Source organism: Propithecus coquereli, unplaced genomic scaffold (assembly GCF_000956105.1).
Source record: "Propithecus coquereli isolate 6110/MARCELLA unplaced genomic scaffold, Pcoq_1.0 Scaffold41, whole genome shotgun sequence".
In the NCBI taxonomy this organism is placed as follows: domain Eukaryota; kingdom Metazoa; phylum Chordata; class Mammalia; order Primates; family Indriidae; genus Propithecus; species Propithecus coquereli.
Genome location: NW_012149841.1, coordinates 7,901,974 through 7,927,619, shown reverse-complemented (window position 1 = coordinate 7,927,619; position 25,646 = coordinate 7,901,974). Strand labels below are relative to the sequence as shown.

The window sequence follows — 25,646 nt, the reverse complement described above, 5'->3', positions numbered from 1 at the left end:
TTAGGTATGTCATTTAATCCTCATAACAATTCTATGAGGAAGATATTATCATTCATCCCTATTTGCCAGATGAGTAAACTGAAGCCTGGAGAAGTTTCATGACTTGTTCAAGGTTTACATAGCAAGCAAGTGGCAGAGCTAGAATTCAAATGCAAAGAGAATGGCTCCCAAATCTGTAATTCTAACCCTATGCTACACATCTTGTCTGAGGGTTTCACTTTTCTCCATGACATTCTGTGGCAGGCTACAGATAGTACAGGATGGGCCCTGGAGTTAGGCAGATGTGGCTCAGATCCCACGTGCCATTTAGTAACTGTGTGGCTTTAGATAAGTTACTTAACTTTCCTGAATCTTAGTGTCTGTCCTCATCTAAAGATTCTAACACCTACCTGACAGAGTAAGTGGTTGGGAGGGTTCATTGTTCACTTACTTTCTCCTATCTGCAAAGAGAAAGGAGTCAAAATTGCATGGAAGTCAACCTGAAATTATCAAAGCTACGTCAAACATGAAGGGAAAGAGGGAGACCTAAATCATTTCTTATTTCAGTCAAAAATACTTAACAAAATGCCTACGGACGCCAGGCACTCACTCGTATAGAACGAATTGGGCACACTCTCTCTAGGTCGTTCACTCACCATCAAGGCACTCCTTATCTTTGTGAGGTTGGGGGATGGCCTGAACTACAGAGCGGACACAGTTTGGTGTCAGATAAGCCTGGGCCTGTTGTGTGACCCTAATCACCAAACTTCTGCTTCCGTGTCTCTGGAAAAGTGATCCTGTTGACAGGTAGCCTGTCCTAAAAAATGGTAACTATATAGAAGGCAATGTCCAGCTGCACTGGGTTCACGCAGTCGGGTCAGCTGCAAGCACGTTGCGTGGGGCTGAGGCGGGCCTTTTCTTTTGTAGGAACCATTCTCCCGGGGCTGAGTCCCTGCCCGGACTAGGAACGCCGAAGGCCGAGCGCCGGAAGCGCGCGCTGCCACAGCCGCGGTGTGTGCGGGGGTGGGGAGAGGGAAAAGGACCAAGCGAAGCCGCGGAGGACAGGGCGAAGATGGCGGCCTTCTCCGGTGCGTTTGTGGAAGCTGGGGGTGTTGTGGGCGGCTCGCTGCACGCCTCGGACCTGGGGCGGCTGGCGAGGAGTTCTAGGGGCGAAAGAGGCCTGGAAGAGACCCGCGCTCCGGGATCAGGGGCAGCCTCCCAGAGGCCGGAACCGTGCGGCTCCGGTTCGGGGAGGGCATGTCTCTCCAGCTGCTGGTCGGGACTTCACTCCCCCTGCTCTTTCTCTTTTTTCTCTTCTACCAATCTCTACTTGGCTGTTTTTGCCGGTGCACCCTCTGCTGCGAAAACGAGGCGGCCGCGTTGCTCTAGCTGTTGTCGGACACCTAGGCCTCCTGCCTCTTTGACGTGGCAGTGACCCTTTGGGAACCTTTTTCTGCCCGCGACTCATCTGGGCTTTGCCAGGCTGAGAAGCTTTGGGGCATGGGGCGGGGTTATTTGGGATAATAACGATCCAGCCTCTGTCCAGTGTTTTCAGACCCTTCCAAAAATACAAGTCCCAGTCATAAACTTCATCTTTCTTTGTTGTTAAACGCTGTTATATCAACATTAATGTTAAATGTTGAAGTTAAAGGGAAAGCATTTTCATTTACGTACACACTAGCCCAACATATATTTAGAAAATTGTTATTGATTTGCCATATGATACCCTCCTTTATTTCAAGCAGGATTTGATGTGGATTATCGAACCCTACCGTTGACTTTTTTTCCCATTTCCTTTATCATCCTCCCTTTTTGCATCCACAGTTTCACGAAGCTGTAATCACCGCTAAATATACTAAATGTAATAAATTTATGTAACAACAAATCTACCAAATTAAGCCTACTATCTTTTAATGTTAATTTATTAAGATGACTTCAGATATTATAGGTTTGTATGTTTTTCAGTTTTCTTCCGTAAGAATATTAGGAATTCCAAATCTCTAATCATGTGAGAGGATTTCAGACTGTTTAGGAGTCAGTGGGAAATCTATTCAGAGTGGTTGCTGTTTTTTTTTTTCCCAACTCTCTTCTAAAACAAGATTTTACAGCCAAGGTCTGTAGAGTAGTTCGAGGTTAGTCATTTTATAGGTTCACATCTTTGGGAGTCATGCACAAATTTCAGGAGTGTTAGAATAAAGGACTGGAAGAAGAGTCTGTGATATGATGAAATAAAGACAAAATTAGAATAAAGGAATATGAATATTTCTATTTTCCCCTTAACTGTTAAAAGCGTCACACTTAAAGAAGACATGATTTTAAAGAAAACATGGAGAGAACATGAACAGAATGGGACAAGAAGTCCGGAATTTACTGAAATCAGTCTGTGGTTGTTGCTTGTAGTATTACAAGTTTTGCAAGAAGCCTTAGCTTGCAGTATTCTGTGTGCAGCATATTTAAGACCATCACTTTTTTTTTCAAGCAGTTTGTATTTTAGGAGAGAGAATATAGCTAGACTCTAATAGAGGTAATTCTTAGAAAGGTCTTCCTGGATATCCAGCTTTAGATCTTGGTTAGTTTCTCTATCTGTGGATTTTCGTGGGGAGATTAGAGTTAGGAGAGCCTTCTTTTCTGAAAGTGATCATTCTTCTCATTTGATGCAAAGAGAAAACTACTATTGTAAAAAATATATTCAACTTGTAGATTTGCTTTATGCCTTTTTACAATTAAATACAAAATTTCAAAATTAGTTATTTCTCTTGGGAATATTTGAGTGTTCACTCTTTTATAGGGATATGTACTTTTGTAATGATAATAATAAAAGCTGCATTTTATAATTGCAGACTTAAAGATCAATTCTCACTTGGAAGGGAAGTTTAAGTAATTCAAACTCCAAGTATAAATGGCCTTTACAGTTCATTTGAGAAATGATAAAATGACAAAGCACAGTCAAGAACAACCCAATCTATTTATTTAGGATGGTCCCTTGAAGTAGAATTATTTAAATATGTATACAACTAAGAACAGTGCAGTTCTTCACCTGACATTTCCACTTGCGTAAGCTTTTACCACCGGCCCCTCCCTCTTCAGTTAACCAGAATTTTGATGATGGCTGCCAATACATAGGAGCTCTCTCCACTTGTCTGTTCATTTCCCTCAGATTGCTGAGGTATTCACATGGTCCTCAAACAGCCAAGGCACGCGACTGCCACATTGTCTCTTAATGAAACACCGAGATATAGGTCTAGAATGCCGTCTAGTTCTGGTCGATTTTTCACTAGTCACAGGAGGTAAGCAAGGACTATGGTGGCTACTGTGTTTTAGTTATCAACCATGTGTCACATGCATTACATTATTATTATCTTTAGTCTTCCTATAGCCCTACAAGGTATGTAATAAAAGCCTCATTTTGTGTGGAGAAAACAGATTTATAGCCCTGCCCAGGGTCACTTGCTAATAAGTGAGAGCTTGTATTTGAACTTAAGTCTTTCTTCAAAACTTACGTTTTTTCGACAGTGCCACTGAGCCATGCTTCAGAGTCTCTCCCTTGTCCTATGAACAGTAATTTTAAGAGCAATGTGATTTATGACTTAAGTTTAGTATGTATGGTTTTTAAAATTAAATTTTACTTTCAGAGATGGGTGTTATGCCTGAGATTGCACAAGCTGTGGAGGAGATGGATTGGCTGTAAGTACTTAAAGCTTAAATACACCTGTGGCAAGGATGATTTTCAATTTAAACAGTTGTTAGTGATTTTATTGAATATATTTGGGTGTAGTTGGGTAAGTGAAATTCGATTTTTGTTGTGATTCTCTAAATTATGGAAAATTTCCTTTTTTAACCTTGACATATTTCTAGCTGAAAAATATTGATTGTACTGACCAAATAAAATTCTGATTTTAGTTTATAGTATAGGTTTATAGTTAACCTGACTTAATTTGTTTAGGTTCATTTTCTTTTGAACTAAAATTCTTCAAATATGATTCTTGTAGTCTCCCAACTGATATCCAGGCTGAGTCTATCCCACTGATCCTAGGAGGAGGTGATGTACTCATGGTATGTTTAAATTTGGTGAGGTGGTTGGGAGCTGGGAACAAACAATTTGGGGGCTGTCTGTGACCCACTCTAGGAACTCCATAGTATTAAAAATGATACTTTTACCAAATTAATTTTATTCACAAACATTTATGGTACATATACTATATTCAAAGTATTAGGTAGAAACTGTGGGAACACAAAAATGAAGAAGATACAGTCTTTGCCCTTGAGAAGCTTCAACCTGGTAGGGTGTTCAGAAATAAATGTGATACTAGAATGTGGCACCTACGCAAGAGATTCAAAGTGCTACAGGGTTCAAGTGGGAGTCCAGTTATCCTGCTTGAGGGATAATATGGGACTGCTTGGAGGAAGTAGATTTTTGACAGGGGAAGATGCAAGAGGAGTGCTCTATAGGCAGAGAGATCAACAAAAACAGTGAATAGGAGAATGCAGGGTATGATCTGGAGTACTGCAGTTAGATGGTAGCATAAAATGTGTGTGTCCGTAGGGAGGTAACTTGAGATAAAATGGGAAATACATAATGGGTTAGATTATTTGGGCCCTTTCTCAAGTGTCATATTAAAGAATTTAGGTATTTGTCAGTGGGGAACATTTGAGGTTATTAAGCAGGGATGTTATGTGGTTGGAATTGTGTTTTTATGAAGACTAATGTGCTAGCAGATTACAGTATGGCTATTCGGGATTAGACATTGTTAGGATACTTTAGTGTAATAATCTAGTTTAAAATGATGAAGGCTTCATTTGAATGAGAAAGGAAAGGGGAGAGCAGATTCTTAAGGGAATGAATGGGAGAGGTGACAAGATTGGCAACAAAGTTGACTGAGGAAGCCTGGATAATTCTGAAGGCACTGCAAAAATAAAGGAAGCCAGTCAAGTGTTAAAGATTTATACCTAGTGTCGTGTTAATTTGATCTCTTTAATTGACAACGTAAAATCAACTTTCTTTCTCCATTCAGGCTGCAGAAACAGGAAGTGGAAAAACTGGTGTAAGTAATAAATTTAAAACTTTGTAAGAGTTGAATTTTAAAGTAGCTTTCAATAGTAGCTTTTACTTTGAAATATTTAATAAAGCAACCACCTCCAAAATATAAGAAATTGATTGCTTGCTACTGAGAGTGGTATTTTTGTTTCTAGCTAATTGTGAAGATCTACAAAAGAGTGTGGTTTAAGAATATACTTTTAATCTGGTTTTAGAGAAAGAATTACAGTATCTTTAGTGTTTATAATAACTTCTGAATTTTAAAGCAATGGCTCTTTAATAGTAAAGAGGTTACAAATACAAGTTGATCTCCTTAGACTAGAGAAATATTAATAGTTTATCATATTGGATATTTTTCCTCTTTAGGTTCATTCTGTAGATCTCTGTTGTATTTGGGCTGTCAGCTGGTTCCCATTTCTTTTATTCGATCAGTTCTGTTATCTTACTGGTATTTTGGGCTTGAGCAAATGAAATTGGAGCAGCAATCTAGAATATAATGATTTCATGTGTGTGCATAACTTTGGTCATTCATGTTATTAAACTCATTAATATCTGAATACTATTATAGAGAACTTTTTTTTTTTTTGACAGGCTTTCAGTATTCCAGTTATCCAGATAGTTTATGAAACTCTGAAAGACCAACAGGAAGGCAAAAAAGGAAAAACAACAATTAAAACTGGTGCTTCAGGTAATTTTTATGAATTGATGCCTCCTTTTGCATAAATCAGTAATTCTCGTCACTGGCATTTTGAAGTGTAAGGTTTGGGCATGCATTTATATTGTCAGTATCTGGGGGCATGGTGTTGGAATTTGGAGTGCTGGAAACCAGGAATGTTAAATGTGTTTTAGAGCCTAAATGGTGAAAGGTTGTCCTTCCTCTAAAATACTAGCAGTGCTCCCTTTGAGAAAACATTGTGTTTTAGAAATTACATTTAGTTATTGTAATGTTTGTATTAACCTTGTAACTTTTTATGCCTGATTTGAAAGATAAATTGGTAGAACATTTTATAAAAGTATTAAGGAAGGATTTTACAAATAATTTATGGAGTGAAAACCCATGAGGGTGGGAAGTATTGCCTTGCACAGGGAAAAGAGGCATGCTTTTTCCTCTAAGAAATAAGGAGCCCAGGAAGTTAAGATGTGAAGTATAAATTTTAAAGTCAAGTTTCTTATTTTCGGTCCTATCTACATGAAGATTGGTCCTGTTGTTAGGTTTCTGATTCTGTCTCTACCATGAACAATCTTGCCTCAGTTTTCTCATCTTTAAATTATGTTGCTTCTATTAAATGGTTTCTAAGGTCCGTTCTATCCTAATTAATCTACAGTTTTATATTTTAACAAAATTTATTCCATATTCTAAGTCACTTTTGTTTCATTATGCAAAACAGGATTGTGACAAAATAGCAAGCTTAAGGAGAGTAAACTTGGCATATCAACATTTTCTTTTCAGTTGTTTGAAAGTAGTAATGTTACACAGTTCATAGGATGAACTCATGTATAAATAGATTGTGTTTTCTAAAAGCAATATAACTATTTAGGCTATCGACCCATTCTAAAATAGTTTCAGAACTTGTAGCAACTATACCATGTAGGAGACATGGCAGTAAAAGAGAATGCTTCTAAAGGAGGATAATCACAATGGTAATGGTTCTAAAAGTCGTGTCTTATGAGAAATAAAGAAACTAGATATTTAAATGTGGAAAAGAAGTAAAATTGGAGATAGGATAACTGTTAAATCATTGAAGAGATCTGTAGAGAAAACAGTTGTTTTAGAAAGTAGGACCAGGACCAATTAGAAATAATCTAGACGAAGATTTGTGTTTAATTTAAAGTCCTTCTTAATAGCTAGATTGAACTAACAATGGAAGGGAGAACCTCAAGAAAGTTATTTTTCCATTGCTCAGTGTTTAATGTGATGATGGATATCTTGAACCAGAAATAATCTAGAAAGGATTTCTACTTTGGGCATGAACTTGGGCTAGAAAACATGTAGGGTTCTCTTTAGGTGTTACGATTCTTTGATTATCCATAGACAATATTAAGATGTGTCAGAAAAGTAAAGTGCTAATCCCATAAAAGAGAGGAGAAAAAAAGTGTGCCTTTTGAATATGATATTGAATTAAGATAAAGGACTTTTTAAAAAATAATAATAAAATAATTAATTAGACCCTAAAGTGTTGGTCAGTTATTTCCAGTGATAGAAGTCAACCTGTTTAATTACTTAAACTTCATTTTATCAGTGACCTAGGAGTTAGGACAAAGATCAGTGTCATCTAATACAAAATGCACTGGAGCAAGGGAGGAGATAAGGTTTTAGTCTCAGACCAGTGATTATTTGACATGTTTTGATTTTCGATTTCATTTCATTTTTAATAAAAACAGCAAATGTTATGTATTCTAATGTGTAGAAAAATGTATTGAATTTAGAGGAATTAAGGTATATAAAATATTTGCTTTGTTGTCATTGAGTATTTTTAATTTCATATGTTTGTGAGTAATTTCTCTAATTTGTTTAGTACTCAACAAATGGCAAATGAACCCATATGACAGAGGATCTGCTTTTGGTAAGTGGATAGATTTTACTAACTCATTTGTAATTTGGAAACATTTTTTATAATACATGATAATACAAAGAAAATTATTAAAAAGTATAGTTAATGAAGATTTCATTTACCAGATGTTAGAATACAGTCACTATAATTAAACAGTATGGAATAGACAGTGGAACATAATGGAAATAAATTCCAGTATATATGAGAAGTTAATATGCAGGAAAAAGTAGTATTTCATTTCAGTGGGGGGAAAAAAGGATGATTTTTTTCAGTAAAGGGTACTGGCACAATTGATGATCCATCTAGAGCAATACAAAATTGATTTCTATCTCATAATTAGAAACAAATTTCATATGTATTTAAGATACATATATATAAATTTAAGTATAGAAAATTACATGTATAATTTAGTAGTGAAGGAACTTTCCAGCCCAAATAGAAAACTCAGAAATTGTAAAAGAAAAGTATATATGTATAAAATAAAAAAATTTACAAAAGTCAATAGGTAATATATATATAATATACAAAAGTTAGTGCAATGTTGATCAAAGATAAAGAATCATTTTAAATTTAGTTCTTTATGAAGATAGCAGATAAAGTGTTACCTGTTTTGATAAGAGAGATAAAAGGAAAATAAGCAAAGGATATTAATAAACAGTTCATAGAAGAGTAAAGGCAGATGGCCAATAAACACGCGAAGATCATACTCACAGGTAGTAGAGAAATGGAAATTCAAGTTATAGTGAGAAGTCACTTTATAAACACCTGACTGGCAAGAATTCAAAAGAATGATTACTGACTTATGAATTATTGTCTTTCTGGAAAGCAGTTTGGCCCTAACTATTAAAAATATACATTCCTGGAGAGTCTAGCTCATTTGAATAAAAGCACCAGTATGCAAAGGTGTATGTACAAAGCTGTTTGTTGCATCACTATTTGTAATGAAAAACACTGTCAACAAAGTAAGTGCCATTGCTAGGAGAATGATTAATAAACATTAGGGTATATCCAAGGACTATTGTGTAGCCATTACAAAGAATGAGTCAGAACTATAGAGTCAACTAGGAGGAATTTTTATCTGTTGTTGATGAGTGAGAACAGTAGAATGCAGAGAAATATAGGGTGGGCATGAGGAATCATGCCAAAAAACTCCCCCCCTCCAAAACAACCAAAAACTACTCCTCTTTATCATATGATATCTAATTTATATAAAAATTTATGTCTGCATATATGCATAAAGAATTTTAATATAAAAATTTTGAGGATTTACCTTTGCTAGAGAACTTTTTATGTATGTATATATTTATTATTTACATTTACCAACTTATTATAAAGGATTTTACAAAGGATACGGATGAAGAGATGCCCAGGGCAAGATACGGGGAAAGGTGCACACAACTTCCATGTCCTGTCTGGGTAACCACATGTGTTTAGCTGTCTGGAGGCTCCCCAAGCTCAGTCTCTGGGTTTTTATGGAAGCTTCATTACCGATTCCCATTTAGCATGTCCTATTAATATTACCTGGAGGACAGATTTATGTGTCTTCCATCTTGCAATATTAGGTAGGGAAAATATTACACAGTCTAATACAGTGTCCATCTCCATGATACAGTAAGGTAAAACCACTTTACAGAAAGCGTGTTCAAATATACCAGCTATCCTATAAATTTTTATCTTAATTCAATCAACCCTTACTTTCCTTACTGTAGCCTTCGTCAGGATTTTATCAACAGGTTTTGGAATCATAGCAGAAAAGTTTCATTGCCACCCTCTGACCATTTTACCCACTTGTGTGTGTAAGGCTTTGGGTCCCCAGCAAGGGGTCAAGCCAAGGGACCCTGCCCACTTCTCGGTTTTTATCTTGATTAACCTTTCTCAATATTTTCCCACACAGTTTTTGATCTTCTATCTCATTATAATCTATTTCTTATAGCTTTTAAAATTTTTCCAAACTGGGGTAAATATAATTCCTTCACACTATACCCTGTAGTTTCAATAGTTTCTTGGTTTTGCCTTTCACCCACATTGACTCTGTTCTTGGTAACCATAGGTCTTGAGGTACTTTCTGTTGTCCCTGCGTAATTTTTCCTTGTGGATCAGCTTTGAAGCTGGTGGCCAAAGCTCATACTGACTGAAATAATGAGCTTGGTCTAGCTAGCATCAAGGTCTGACCCAGAACTCTCTTTTAGTTTCATTTCAGCTATTACAGATAACAATAACCGAGGGATTGTATATTTTGCTCTTTTCTTGTTAGTTTTTGTTTTCTTATGCATCCAGTAAACCAGCTCTGCAGAAGTTGGCTCCATCTCTAAATTCCATCAGTTACTTTTACGTTTATTAAGTGAGCACAGCACAGCTGCGTGGCTTCATACCGTGGGTGACCACATGGCCACCCTAGGTTTCCCTGGGTTCAATTAATTTACTAGAGGGGCTCACAGAACTCAGGGAAACACTTACTTACGTTTACTAGAAGAGATGCATAGTACTAGGTGTGGGAAGTGGGCAGGAAGCTTCCATGCCCTCCCTGGGAATGCCACCCCCTAAGGATTTCCATGTGTTCAACTATTTGGAAGGTCATAGAGAACTTTTTAAAAAGTTTAGTTTTATATAATTCAGTACCCATATGAGTAAGAATTTATACTTTGAATAATTTAGTTCTGAAAAGTAAAGTAAGATGTGTGAGGTTGCTTTTTTAAAAGTTTGTTCTGGCCAGGTGTGGTGGCTCATGCCTGTAATCCTAGCACTCTGGGAGGCCGAGGCGGGAGGATTGCTGAGTTCGAGACCGTCCTGAGCAAGAGCGAGACCCGGTCTCTACTAAAAATAGAAAGAAATTAGCTGGACAACTAAAAATACATAGAAAAATTTAGCCAAGCATGGTGGTGCATGCCTGTAGTACTAGCTACTCGGGAGGCTGAGGCAGGAGGATTGCTTGAGCCCACGAGTTTGAGGTTGCTGTGAGCTAGGCTGACGCCATGGCACTCTAGCCCAGGCAAGAAAGTGAGACTCTGTCTCAAAAAAAAAAAAAAAAAAAAAGTTCTATACTCAAGTGCTGAATATGAGTTGCAAACATGAACCAGAATAGAAGTTACAGTTTCTTTTCAGTACAAACAAAAGCTGAATCTTAAATACAATAATAAGCACCTACTATGTGGACATCACTGTGACTGACCAGGATGAATAATACAGAACTACGTCTTTTAGAGTCCTAATATTAGCAGATAACAAGTACAAGTTTATCTATTCATGCTTTTTCCTGCTTTCCCTTTATGGATTCTTCCATTGACTGGGGAACCAGCCAGAGACTTTTTTTTTTTTTTTTTTTTACTTTTAGCGTAGTAGTCACTTAAGCTCTAATTTAAGTATAAAATCAGGGTAACAAATATTTATGGGTGGGTGCTGTGTTACCCTCGAGTACCAGTTTCTTTAAAGGACTCTAGAGAATAGTCGCCCAAACACATTTGTGTTGTTGATGCAGCTACTATTAGTGCAAGTCAGATCAGGGGCTGTGTTGATTCCATTCTAGACTTGTTGCTGTAAAATCTTGTCGTAGTTAACAGATGACAGTATAGAAACCAGCCTTCAACATAGCTAAACACATCCAGGGGATGAATAAGGGCAGTTAGTTACTCCTGGAGAAAATGCTACCATCATCCAGGAATCAGCAAGTCTCAGTCTCTGGTACAAGTGAAGGGATTATCTTACTGGTGAAACTGAATGACTTTTTTTTTTTAGGATGCGTGATTTATAAAACCTGTACTGACATGTTTTTCTGTTTTTTTTTTTTGTTTTTTTTTTCTCAAATCCAGCAATTGGATCAGATGGTCTTTGTTGTCAAAGCAGAGAGGTAAAGGAATGGCATGGATGTAGAGCTACTAAAGGATTAATGAAAGGTATTTGAATAGCATTTGCACTTGTATAAACTTTTGAGACAAGGTATCAATACATGAGCTTTCTTTAAATATCTTTAAATCAGGGATCTGGAAAGATTTTTGATGGTACAAAAAGACCTACAATTCTGCATGTGGTACATACCAATTGTAATTTAGAAACAATAGGAAGGCAGCTGTATGGTAAATGAATCATATGTGTGTGATTTATATAAATCTCAAAGTATTTTGCCCTTACAGGGAAATACTACTACGAAGTATCCTGTCATGACCAAGGATTATGCAGAGTTGGGTGGTCTACTATGCAGGCCTCCTTGGACCTAGGTAAATGTTTCTAAAATAACTGAATTGGTTGATTTATATTTGTGTGTTAACACTTTATTATTTCGGGAAGCAAAATAATAAACTTTTAAATAATATTTATCTGTATCCCACATTGTTCCAAAAAAGATTTGAAATAACTTACAAAAAGTACATATACTATAACAGTATGAAATTAGGGGGAATAAGGTTAATAATATGAATAGAGTCAGCGTAAAGTTAGTGTGCATGAATATGTACCACATGGTACTGCACAGATGTGTCAAGTTATTATAAATTTACATCTGAATTTCTTAATAGCCAAAGCAAAGTATCACCTGTGTCCATAGTCTCACATAGCATAGGCTAAAAATAGCTTAAAACTATTGTTTGCAGGATTCAGAAACTTAAGGGAAATTTCCCGTGGTTTCTCGAAATGAAAATACTATAATATGGTATGAATAAAATTACTTCTTTTACTAGGGTTTTAAATTTTATATTTTCTCTTACTACATAAATAAAATACTTTTAAAATCTTAAATCTAGGTACTGACAAGTTTGGATTTGGCTTCGGTGGAACCGGAAAGAAATCTCATAATAAACAGTTTGATAATTACGGAGAGGTAAGCTATTATGTTATTGACTGAAACAGCGTTAGTTTTCTTGCATACTTGATCACTCATGACATATGAGGGTATAGAAATGATGCTCAAGGTCACGTAGATTTTCTGTATATTCTCCACATAAAGTTTGGATTTGGACTTCAGTGAAGGAATAGTACAAAACTAGATAAATATGTAATAGTTATAATTTTTCTTTTATGCCATTTATTAGCCCCTCAAAAATAAATTACATTGTCTTCTCTTTTTTATCCCATTTTGATTTTTGGGTTTGATACATACAGTATTTCTTATTTTTGATCATGATGAGTCTATATATGGTTGTTCTGGTGAGCCTAAGTCCGTAGCAATATAGATGAGCCTAAATATCATGTTGATTCTGAAAAGCTTGTCAGATACTTCTACTGTTACATATGCTGTAATAGGTATTTTTAACACCTACATTAGTGCTTCAAGGAATTATTTTGAAATACTAACACATACTTTTGATGCAGCTACATTTGAACTTTTAACTTTGTTAAAGATGTTGCTTTCTATTAACAGCACTTGACTTTTTGGTTTTCTAGGAATTCACTATGCATGATACCATTGGATGTTACCTAGATATAGATAAAGGGCATGTCAAGTTCTCCAAAAATGGTAAGCTTTACATGGATCTTATTAGTGAAAAGATACATGGTAGTCACTAATTGTGATTTTTTTTTTTTATTTTTTTTGTTCCTTCACCGAACTCTTCTTTAATCCTCTGTCCGTCCTTCCCTGACTTCGTTTAAACAAATATTTATTGAGCCTTTTCTTTGTGCGAGGTACCCTGATAAGTACTGGAGACATAGTAGAAAATGGAATGGACAAACATGTTTACTTCTGTGGGGCTTACATACGGGTGGGGAGAGATAGGCATATGCTATCATGTTAGGTGGTAGTAAGTGCCATGAAGGAGAGTCTAGAGCATGGAAAGGGAGTGCGGAGTCATAGCAGTCTGGGGGGTGTGTGCTCTTCTGTAGGATGGTCAGAGAAGGCTCTGCTGATTAAATGACATTTAAGTAGAAATCTGAATGAGTTGGGTGATGGCCTGTGCAGATATCTCCAAGGAACATTTTAGGCACAGGGAACAGAAAATGTGGAGGCCCCGAGATGAAAATGTGCTTGAGATATCTGAGTAACAGTAAGGAGACCACTGGGTCTGGAGTGCACTGAGTGCGGAGGAAGGGGCTGGAATGTTAGATCAGTGAGGTGGTGAGGCCAAGCTATGTAGAGCCAAGTGGGCTGTGACACAAACTTTGGATTTTATTTTCGAGTGGATGAGAAGCCATTAGGGTTTTGAGCAGAGGAGTGGAATCGTCTCTCTTTAGTTCAATAGTATCATTCTGGCTGCTGTGCTGAAAACAAACTGGGGAGAGGGGTGAGATTGCCTAAGGAATAAGGATAGATAAAGAATAGAAGAGATCTGAGGCCTGAGTTCCTGTGATTAGGGGTCAGCAAATTGATGGAATCCAGCAGAGGAGAATGAGGAGGAAGGTCAGGAAGAGGAGAACCAAGAGAGCATGGTGTCCTGCAGTCCAGGTGAAGAAAGTATTTCAGGGAGCAGGAACAATCATTGTCCAGTGCTGAAGATGAAGAGTGAGATTAACTGCTGGATTTGGCAAGTAGAGAGCATGAGTGAGCTGGACAGAGAGCTGTTTTGGTGGAGCAAGGAGGTGGGTGGGGGGTGCCTGATTGGGAGCCAGTTCATTAGAGAATGAGATGAAAGGGAAGTGGACACAGTGAAAATGGAAATCAGGGAGAAGAAAAATGGAAGGTAAATGGAGAGATGGGTTCAAGAGGTTTGCTTGTGTTTTAATGTGGGAGTATGCTTGTATGCTGGGGAGTGTCTAGTGGAAGTGATCTTGTGGACAGGGAATAATGAAAAACGTAGAAGGGAAGGGGGGACTGTTTCAGGAATAAAGGAAAAACGTGAAGCGGCTGGCCTTAGGCAGCACAGTTTATTCATAGTGACAGGAGGGAAGCATGAACATAGGTAGGTTGGTAGGCTTGACAGTATGCGCATGTAGAAGTTCTTTTCTGATTGTTTCAATTTCTTTCTTTCTTTTGTTGTTTTTTTAAGGAAAAGACCTTGGTCTGGCATTTGAAATACCACCACATATGAAAAACCAAGCTCTCTTTCCTGCTTGTGTTTTGAAGGTAATTAAGAATCTAGTTAGAAAAATTTTGCTATGATTATAAGCTGCTAGATTTTCAATATTTTGTATTGGATCGTTAGTTTTCTATTAGGGTAAGAATTTTAATTTTCTCCTTTATTCAATGCTAGAATGCTGAACTAAAATTTAACTTTGGTGAAGAAGAATTTAAGTTTCCACCAAAAGATGGTTTTGTTGCTCTTGCCAAGGCACCTGATAGTTATACCGTCAAATCGCAGCACACAGGTATTGTACCTGAGAGGGTAAGGATTTCTAGAATGGTGAAAAAAAAATTGGTGAAAACTCCAGTAAGTAGGGCTTCTCATAGTGAGTTACATAGACTTCGCTTGCCGCTTTAGTCATACATCTTCATTTAACATATCAGTAAAATTCAGTTTCAAAACCTAATTCATAAACTCTTTAATAAGTATTTAGTTTCAGTTTATGCATTTTGGGATCCCAATTATAATGGTGATATCATCTAATATTTATTGAAGGTGTGTTTATTAAATGCCAAGGCACCACGTTAAGTGCTTTACATGGATTATGTGATCTTCACCACAACCCTATAAGGTAGTACTTTTCTTATTTTACAAAGAACCTGAAGAATAGGGACCGAAAGTAACTTGCCCAAGGTCACAGTGCAAATAAGTGGTAGAACTGAATTCAAATCCGAGCAGTCTGACTCCAAAGCCTATATGCTTATCCATTGTACTGCCTAGGTGATTTCAGTTATTTAAAGTACAAGCCATTTCATAGCTTGTTTCACGTTATCACAAAACAAGTGGGTCATGTTTATGAACATATCAATCAATTTACAATTATTCCAAGTAGATTTAATTTAAAGAAGCCTTAGTTCACTTTAGACATCTCAGCTTTATTTTATTTTGTTTGACTGTCTCCTATACTTTATGACAATTGTTTAAAATTTTGATATTAGAATATTTGCCCTCATGTTTTACAAATAATGGTATTTTGAGGTGTGATTTGCATGTGTTCTAATCTTTTTTATTCCCCTAAGGTAATGCACAGGTGACACAAACAAAGTTTCTCCCCAATGCTCCAAAAGCTCTCATCGTTGAACCTTCCCGGGAGTTAGCTGAACAAACTTTGAATAACATCAAGCAGTTTAAGAAATATATTGATAATCCTAAATTAAGGTAAATCTTCCTTTTGTGCTCAAATGCCTGTTGTCTTTAGGTTTAAAGTGTTTCGGAAGACAAGTAAGGTAGAAAAAAAGAGGTAGAAATTCAGTGTTCATACATAATACATGTGTTGTAAGAGTGTGTAAATATACTTTGCTATAGTAACAATTTCTATATAAAACTCCTGTTTTTTGGTAAGTGGCAAGTTTTTTTTTTTTTTTAAGCAAGTCGAAATTTTTCCTATGTTTCCTACATGAAGAGTCATGGTTAGTCAAACAGCATTGGAGTGAAAATTAATTTTTTAAAGGGAGCATTTCATTCAATGTTAGATTCATTTCATCACTTCATTTGCATAGAAAATGTACCACTCTATTTCTAGCATATTGGTAAGCTTTGCCAGGTTGGTTCTAGACTGTCCCACAGTGGTGGCTTTCTTCTCTTTAGGCATTCAGACTGGTCACTGTCTAATTATCTGCCATTGGAGGGAGACCATAAGTTAAGTGGTCTTATGGAGCTTCTTGCTCAGTAGCAATCCCTTTTCATTTGAAGAAAGCTGTACCATATAAGTAAACTACTGCTAGTTGATTTGACACTTGGTTTTTGTTAATTTTGCTTTTAATTACTTTTTTTATTGAAACATAATTCACACACCATAAAACTCACCAAATGGAAGAAAGCCACCACTGTGGTGATTATATTCAACTCTGGGACTATAATCAAAACTAAAAACAACTTGTACATTTTAAAGGGTGAATTGTATGATATGTAAATTATATCTCAGTAAAGCTGTTTACAACCAGATTATCTTCTTTTAATAAACAGACAAAATTACTTCCTGAGGCAGCCAGATAACTTTCAATCAGAAGTCTCTACCAAGAACCTCCTTTATTAACTGTATTCTTATTTTATTTGATTAGTCATTTAAAAAATATTGGAAAACATTAAGAAAGTAGATGACATGTTAACACTGAGTTTTATAATTCTATGACTCGTTACAGATCGGCTTGATGGCTGCCTACCTTCATCTTAAAGCAATTTAGATAGTAAAACTAAATAAACAGAGCAAAAAACTTTCCAGTCTGTGAATTTCCATTGTCTTGGCACATTCCCTAACCACCTACCAACCTAGAGCCATTATGTTTCCCAAATCCATTACCAAACCAATTTCAGAACATTTTCATCACCTCAAAAAGAAGCCCTATCCATAAACAATCCTGTTTTCCCCTAACCTTCTCATTCCTAGGCAACCACTAATTATTTTCTGTCCCTACAGATGTACCTATTCTGGACATTTTATATAAATGGGCTTGTAAATATATGGTCTTTTGTGACTGGCTTCTTCCACTTAGCATGTGTTTTCCAGGTTCATCCATGTTGCAGTATATATCAGTACTTCATTCCTTATTATTGCCAAAAAGTATTCTGTTATATGGGCATTTTGGTTTATCCATTCATCAGTTGATGGACATTTGAGTTGTTCGTCACCATTGGGTTTTTGGCTGCTATGATGTGACCATTTGTGTACAAGTTTGTTTGTGGACATATATTTTCATTTCTCCTGGATATATACTTAGAATTGTTGCATCATATGGTACCTTCATGTTTAACATTTTCAGGAACCACCAAACTGTTCCAAAGTGATTTGCAAAGTGACTGTACCATTTTGCATTCCTAGTAGCAGTGTATGAGAGTTCTAATTTCCTCACATCCTCATCACATTTGTTATTTGTCTTTTTGAGTATAGCCATACTAGTGATTGTGAAGTAGTATCTTATTTTGGTTTTGGTTTGCATTTCCTTAATGGTTAATAATGTTGAACATCTTTTCATGTGCTTGTTGGCCATTTGTATATTTTCTTGGGAGAAGTGCCTGTTTAGATCTTTTGTCCATTTTTCAATTGGGTTGTCATTTTATTGTTGAGTTGTAAGTGTTCTTTATATGTACCTATATATATATATTATTCTATATATTAGATACGTGATTTGCACATATTTTCTCCCATTCAGTGAATTGTCTTTTTACTGTCTTAGTAATATCCTTCAAAGTTCTTAATTTCGATAAAGTCCAGTTCATCTATTTTCTTCTTTCTTCACTGTGTTCTTAGTATTGTAGCTAAGGTACGCTTTGCCTAACTCAAGGTCATGAAAATTTCCTTCTGTGTTATCTTCTAAGAGTTTTATAGTTTTATGTTCTATATTTATGTTGATGATCCATTTTGATTTAATTTTTGCTTATGGTGTGAGGAAGGGGTTTAACTTGAACCTTTTGCATGTGCATATCGATTTGTCCCAGTGCCCTTTGTTGAAAGGAGAAAAATTTAAACAGCACGAAAGGGCATTCTGTGAAAAGTAATGAGTCTTTCACTCCATTTGCCAGTTTCTAATTATCCATCCTGGAAGCAACCTTTTAAATTGATTTTTATATATTCTTTCAGAGATATTTTATACACATACAAATACGTATGTCTAAAGAGGTGTATTGAAACTAGGTTTTAGAAGACTTTGAGTTATCCTAATTCACAAGAGTACGTAGATGAAGATTTAAAAGATTTTTTGTGTTACAAGCTTTCACATTCTCTTTGATTACTTTACCACACTTAGCATTGGATATGGCTACTGGGATTGAAGTGCTTTGTTTCCAGCCTTCTTCATACTTACTTTATTGTGGATTTTTTCTCGATTATATTCAACCTTAACACATTAACTGCCATGTGAGTTGTATTTAACTCACATTAGTTTTGAGCCTGGGGCTTCGTGAAGCGTGTATAACTCACACGTCTCTTCATCTTAGGAGCCACAAGAACTGTTTTTCAAGTTGCATGTAACTCCTACACAGAAAACAATAAAAAAATTCAAATTTTTCATTAAATTAGAATCGTTTTGTTTTCAAAGTTTTTACTTCTGTTTCAGTAATAAAATACCATGGCCCCAAGGAAAAATTTTTTTTTTGTCTAGTGTAGCAGTCAATGTGTTAATGTCTACCTAAAAGGAATGGATACAGGTGAAACAATGTAAAGGAAACTTTCATCTTTTTTCCTACATTAACTATCATTCTGATATTTATTTCAGGGAGCTTCTGATAATTGGAGGTGTTGCAGCACGGGATCAGCTCTCTGTTTTGGAAAATGGGGTAAACAGTACTTTTAATTTCTAAAAAGTAATATTATGGGCTGTCGTTTTGGCAATATATTTCTGTTTTGTTTCAAGAAAAATGAGGCTGGAATTAATACAAAGTCAAGAGAGTGTATTTGTTAAAAGGAATCTTGCAAGTGTGCCTCTTCTTTCTCCAGAAGTATCCAAACCCCTCTTACAAAATTCTAGCATCCATCAATTTTAAGAAGAAACTCAGGTTAAGATTAAAAATTGTGATAAAATAGATTGCAGAGAAGGATAGAAGTTTTTGCAGTGAGTCTTGGGAAGGATGAGTAATGATGAAAGATAAGTTCAGATATGTCAAAGGGGAAGTCCTAAAGACTGTGTTGAGGCCTGCTGTTACAAAGGACAAAGCTGAGAGTGTGTGATTCCCATTATTGGAGAAGAAGTTTAGGGAATTCTTAACTGTGTTTATCAACTCTGTGAAGGTAGGACTTCAAAAAGTATTTTATGTATATGAAATAACTTTCTTATTGAAAAGTTTTTATTTCCTTTCTTAAATATTTAATCATTTAATATAAATCACCTGATACTGAGTTAAGGCAAGCAATTATTAATATGTCCTCCCTCCAATTCCATTGGTGTTCTTGTCAAACTAAATTTTATGCTAAATGGACTTTAAATTTGACCTGGTATGATGTATTAAGAGCAAGGAGTCATACTTGTTAATACTATTCTGAGTAATATTGTTTTGATACATTTTTATTTAGTGCTATGGTTTGAATGTCCCCGCCAAAATTCATGTTGAAATTTAATTGCCAATGTAATGATATTGGGAGGTGAGGGCCTTTGAGAGGTGATTAGATCATGAGGGCTGCACCTCATGAATGGATTAATGCTGTTGTTGTGGGAGTGTGTTCGTTATCGTGGGAGTTGGGCCCTCTTTTCTTCTCTGTCTCTTGTACTCACTTAGGCCCTTCTGCCATGGGATGACCCTTGCCAGATTGGGGCCCATGCTGTGGGACTCCCCATACCTCCAGAACTATGAGAAATAAATTTCTCTTCTTTATAAATTACCCCCAGTCTGTGGTATTCTGTTACAGCAGAAGCAAATGGCCTGAGACATTTAATGTGTTATATTTTATTTTAGTGTTTGTTAGATTTATTAGGTTTATTGCCAGTCTTGGTCCCTTAAACTCAAACCTGTTTTTCCCATAAGGCAGTAAGTTTCTCAACTCATGTTTTCCAGGTACAGAGCTTTTAGGGAATTAGATCTGCTTTCATCAGTCATGTCTTAAAATTTGGTGCTAACTGAAGCTAATGGCAAAAGTAGTGTTATTCCATAGCATTCCTGGCAAAATTCAATTCTATTCTGCTTCTTAGGGGACCTATATGTTCTCTTTCTGCTCTTCTTTCCGTCTTACATTTTCTGCTTCTCTTATCTTCTGCCTTCCTCTGGTTCAGCCTTAGGCCTATATTGATTCTTATCCTGGAGTGAGTCAACTTTGGAGTGGGAGAATGGAACTATTTTAGTTTCTAATCTTTTAAAGTTGCCGTATGATGTAACATACACAGTTAAGGCCTGATGAAGTAGCTTGTGCTATTATACACATCATAAAAATATTTCTCTCAGGCTTTTCCAATCTGACTTTTTTTTTTAATTAAACCTGTGTTTGTTTTCATGCCCACTTTACGTATTGAAATTGAGGAGGGAGGAAATTCACATGGGTGGTTAGAATCCTGTACTAAAGAGATGTTACACACAGAACCAGAATGCTATTTATTTACTGCTGTGTACAGCACCTGTCATAGTGGTTGGCACATGGTAGGTTCTTAATACATTGAACAGATTTTATCTTCACATTTTCAGGCAATATTCTGTAGGTTGAACTTGCTTGTAGTTATCAATACAGATGAAACAGTAGCTTCAAAAATGTCTGTGTTATTTTTCATGGGAACATAAGTGTCTTGTACTGGAGCAAATTAAAAGTCCATACAGCATAATGTTCTGTTTTTTCAAGGGTAAGATATTGAAATAATGGACTAAGGATAATCTTGTTAGTAAAAAGTTATGTTTTTAGTATAGGGTGGAGAAAACAGGTAAAAAAGAATGGAAGTATTTGTGATTTTTCATGCCTATTGACACAGTAGATGTTTTGAATTGTCTAATTTATTGAGTGATTTTATATAATACCTTATTTGTGCTCGCATGTGTGCGTTCATATGCACACTTTGAAGATATCTAACCTTTATTGACTGCTGTCTAGAAATGGGCTAAGCACTGTGCTAAAAGCATAATATTTTCTTACTCAATTCTCACAACAGCCCTCTGACATGGTACTCTTCCCCATTTTTACAGATTAGGAAGAGGGCTTATATTAAATATTAAGTAACTTGCCCAAGATCTTACACCTTATAAGAAGAGCTTTACTCCCAAGCCCGTATTCCTAATCACTATACCTCCTGAACTTGACTACAAGATTTGTCTGTGAGAATGCAAAATGTTGTTAATTGTTTGTACTGGCGTGGAATTTCATTATATTATTGTCTTTTGTGTATGGTTGAAAATTTTTGTAGTAAAAAAATAAAACTTGCTGTCATTTGGATTAGACTCTTTCTGATGTTTGGACTCTTGAATTTGAATCCCTGTATGGGTAGGTACTATCTGGATAATATAAGTGCTGTGATTTAGTATTCTAAACTTCAGGTTCCTCATTTAAAAATAGGAATAATAATGGTATTCACCTTAGTCATACATGAAATGAAACTTGTAAAATGTTTAGCACAGTGCCTGTTCATTATAAGCACTTGACAAATAGTAATAATTATTGTTTTCCTGGAAGTCTGTTCAGCATTACTATTAAATATAACCCAATTTATTGAGCACCTGGTATAGTAGGCATCAAGTGCTTTACATATCCTTTCTTAATTATCACAACCATCTCGAAAAGCAGAAGGTATTCCCCCACTTCAGAAGTGAGAAAATTGATACTGGAAGAGATTAAAATAAGGCAAGGTCACACATCTGAGTAATGGTGGGATTGGGATTTGAGTCCTGGTTTAATTTCACAATTCTAGTAAATTCTTTGGATGTTTACTTGGGAAATAAAAGTTTTATATGTTAGACTATATAGGACAATTGAGGGTGTCAAAATAAATTTTGGTCAGAATTCAAAATCTTCCCATTAATTTCAAGCCAAATATAAGTTAGTATATGGCATTATCCATATCTCTTTTTTTATAGATTTAGAGTTGACTATGACTACTTCAGTATGCATGTTTTTATTATGAATAGACAATTATTGGTTGCTCTTTTAAGGTAATTGTAATAGTTCTTCAGTTTTCATTAGGTGTTTCTTTTGCTATTTTGCAGGTAGATATAGTCGTAGGCACTCCAGGAAGACTGGATGACTTGGTGTCAACTGGAAAGCTGAACTTATCTCAAGTTAGATTCCTGGTCCTAGATGAAGCTGTATGTTGAAATCTAGTCATGCTTTTTTTAAAAAAAAGTTTGCTTATGTTTTGAGATAAAATATATAAAATGAAGAAAAACTACAACTCCGTAATGGTCTCACTACCTAGAGATAATCATGGTTACCAGTTTGATATATTTTCATCAACTCCTTATATTTATATAAATATTATTTTATTAATATGTAGTTGAAATCAAGCTATGGGGGGAATCTGGAAAAATTTTTAAGAAATGTAGTACAGGTATTAGGTTATTAAATATGAAATATCCAATTTCCTTAAGTACCAAGTTTTACAGTTGATATCTCTGACATCACTTTGACACTTCTTGTTTTATTTGTATGGTGAAGGTACATCCTCAGTCTTGCAAATACACGTTTTGGCTTGTGATTATCTTTCAAATTTTTTTTTAGAGCAATTTTTGTGAAACCATGGATAAGTCAAAAATCCATGTTATTTTCGAATATGTGTTCTGTCGTGGAAGCAACGCAATGTGGACAGCTCAAAATATCAATAAAGTGTTTGGGAAGGTTGTGGCTAATGAATGCACACAGTATGTCCATGGTTTGAGAAGTTCCATTCTGGTGATTTTAATCTTGAAAGTGAGCCCTGTGGGCGACCTGAGACCAAAGTGAATAATGATGAGCCGAAAGCTGTAGTGTAAGCAAATCCATCTCAACCTACATGTGAATTAGCAGCAAGGTTTAACGTTACTATTCCAACAATATTTGACCATTTGAAATAAATTGGTAAGGTAAAGAAGCTGGAGAGATGGGTTCTGGATGAATTAAACAAGCATCAGAAGAGAAATCATCTCAAAGCTCTCCTTTCTTTGTTATCACAACATAAAAGTGAACCATTTCTACACCGTATTGTTACGTGTGATGAAAAATTGATTCTTTTTGACAATCACAAACATTTGGCACAATATTTGGGTAAAGATGAAGTGCCCAAACACAGTCTAAACCAGAATATTCATCAAAAAAAGCTAATGGTGTCTGTCTGGTGGTCCAGCGCTGGTATTATCCATTATAGCTTCATGAAACCTGGTCAACTGATTACAGCGGATGTCTACTGCAACCAACTGGATGAAATGATGAGGATGCTTGCGATTAAGCAGCTAAGATTGGTCATAGAGAACAGGCCGCTTCTCCCACAAGACAATGCTTGAACACATGTCACACCAGTAATGCTGCTCAAACTTCAGCAGATAGACTTGGAAACTCTCTGTCATCCACCATATTCACCAGACCTTGCACCAACTGACTACCACTTCTTCCAGGCTGTGGACCAATTCTTGCAAGGAAAAATACTAAATTCTAAACAAACTGTAGAAAATGTCTTTTGTGATTTCATTGCCATTTGCTCTCCGTGCTTCTTCACTGCTGGCATCAACAAGCTACAGATAAGATGGCAACACTGTGTCGATAGTTTAGGCACATACTTTGATTAATTGTACTGCTTCTTGTTTGAGATATAATAAATTACACTTTTGATTCAAAATTGGACATTTTATATTTAATGACCTTACATTTTTTTTTCTGTCATTGTTTATAAGTAATTTTTAAAGGCTGTCTAATGGTCTGTTATATGGATGCTTCATGGTTTACTTAACTACTCTTGTTACTAGATAGGAAGGTAGGTTTAGTTTTTACAACAAATAGCTATCTTTTTATATACATTTTTTTACATACTACATATTATTTCCTTATGTCAGAGATGGAAAATGTGGGCTATCTGAAAGGACATAAATGTATTTGAGGCCCTTGAGACATACTTCCAAATTATTTTCAAGTTGAGTTAAACTAGTTATCCAGCACTGAGGGTTTTTATTTTTTATGTTAAAATCATATGCTTAATGTGTTAGATGTGTTAGAAGCTGTTAACTCTAGTATTAGTATGGTTTTGGGTTGCTTATTGTCACTGTTTCATACTTTAGTCACAAGGAACTTAAAGTCGAATTTTACCTTTAAATATTCAACAGAATTTATCTTTAAATATTCAGTAGAAAATAATCTATACAGTAGAAAATAATTTTGCAGAAATGGAGTTATGTTTGTGCATGAATTATTAATAGTTTCCTTAGTGTTTGAAGTTTGATTTAGGAAAAAAAGATTTTGATACTGATTAATACTTATATATTTCTTTGCTTCTTATGTAGGATGGTCTTCTTTCTCAAGGTTATTCCGATTTTATAAATAGGATGCACAATCAGATTCCTCAGATTACCTCTGATGGAAAAAGACTTCAGGTATAAAATTACTAATGCATCTTAAAATACTTGTAGACAATTGTTAACATTTTAATGCTTATGGTCACAGAGTTTTTTGTTTCAGTGTCTTCTTGTTAAGTTAACTATTATATAAAATGTTTTCTTTGTTACCAGACTAAATAGTACACACAAAGTTAACAGTCTTAAAGACTTTTCAGAAATAAAAGAGAAGGGAAGTTTGAGGAAATTACTTAGGTTTTATAGAAGACTATAAGTAAAAAATTCTTAGTTGTTTTGTCCTATGGAGCATTTAGGGTTTATCTTCCAGATTGTTAATACTGCTTCCTGTTTGAAAGAAAAATAACTTCAGCTATTAAAAAGTTACCTTCCCTGTAGTTATTTCTTAAAATATTGCTCTTTTGTTTTTTTCACCTTTCTTTCTTAGGAAGTGTTTGAGAGGGAGAGGCTTTTGTGAGAAGGGGATAAATAGTAACTTATGTTTTTTGATTTTCAGAAACCTTTTCATCTTAGTTTTTATAGGAAGTCTTGAGGAAGAGACAGCATGATTTTTGTGTGACAGTGAGGGGGACTGAGCCTCAGAGGGGACTGCCCCAGGTCACACTGCTAGTTGTTGCTACATAGAGTCTTGAACTTGGTATTGAGCTTGTCTTTAGAGTCCAGGTTAGCATATTTTGTGTCCCACATCAGTATTTGTGTGATGTATTATAAAAATTTCTGAATTTGGGTTTTTCTGTTCTTAGGTGATTGTTTGCTCTGCCACTTTGCATTCTTTTGATGTAAAGAAACTATCTGAGAAGATAATGCATTTTCCTACATGGGTTGATTTAAAAGGAGAAGATTCTGTTCCAGATACTGTACACCATGTTGTTGTCCCAGTGAATCCCAAAACTGACAGACTCTGGGAAAGGCTTGGAAAGAACCACATTAGAGTAAGTACTTTTTTAATGTTAACCTTTGCGTAGAATGAATTAATTCATAAACTATATGGTCTCTTAATGGTGCTTAAGGCAATCAGATACCGTACCAAAGAAAAGTCCATTTCATTGACTGTGAAAGATGAGGCCTATAAAAAGGCACTGAGTAAGTGCTGGACTGCATCTTTTATTTTTCTTTTCGTATAAAATTAACTTTTGTGATCAGCTTCTTTGGTATATT

The 25,646-nt window shown here is 35.6% G+C and overlaps 1 protein-coding gene across 1 annotated transcript in view; it reads left to right on the top strand.

Annotated features, from left to right (window-relative positions):
* Positions 1 to 826: 826 nt before the first annotated feature.
* Positions 827 to 25,646, top strand: part of DDX1 (DEAD (Asp-Glu-Ala-Asp) box helicase 1) — a 33,960-nt gene continuing 9,140 nt past the window's right edge. Inside the window, exons 1-17 of the mRNA XM_012653068.1 lie at positions 827 to 1,067; positions 3,612 to 3,663; positions 3,969 to 4,032; positions 4,992 to 5,021; positions 5,606 to 5,702; positions 7,531 to 7,578; positions 11,373 to 11,456; positions 11,694 to 11,777; positions 12,300 to 12,376; positions 12,940 to 13,012; positions 14,478 to 14,554; positions 14,682 to 14,796; positions 15,572 to 15,710; positions 18,764 to 18,824; positions 22,161 to 22,259; positions 24,420 to 24,509; positions 25,232 to 25,420. Of these exons, the coding sequence (XP_012508522.1) occupies positions 1,052 to 1,067; positions 3,612 to 3,663; positions 3,969 to 4,032; positions 4,992 to 5,021; positions 5,606 to 5,702; positions 7,531 to 7,578; positions 11,373 to 11,456; positions 11,694 to 11,777; positions 12,300 to 12,376; positions 12,940 to 13,012; positions 14,478 to 14,554; positions 14,682 to 14,796; positions 15,572 to 15,710; positions 18,764 to 18,824; positions 22,161 to 22,259; positions 24,420 to 24,509; positions 25,232 to 25,420 (1,395 nt within the window). The 5' untranslated portion in view covers positions 827 to 1,051. The remainder of the gene's footprint in view (positions 1,068 to 3,611; positions 3,664 to 3,968; positions 4,033 to 4,991; positions 5,022 to 5,605; positions 5,703 to 7,530; positions 7,579 to 11,372; positions 11,457 to 11,693; positions 11,778 to 12,299; positions 12,377 to 12,939; positions 13,013 to 14,477; positions 14,555 to 14,681; positions 14,797 to 15,571; positions 15,711 to 18,763; positions 18,825 to 22,160; positions 22,260 to 24,419; positions 24,510 to 25,231; positions 25,421 to 25,646) is intronic.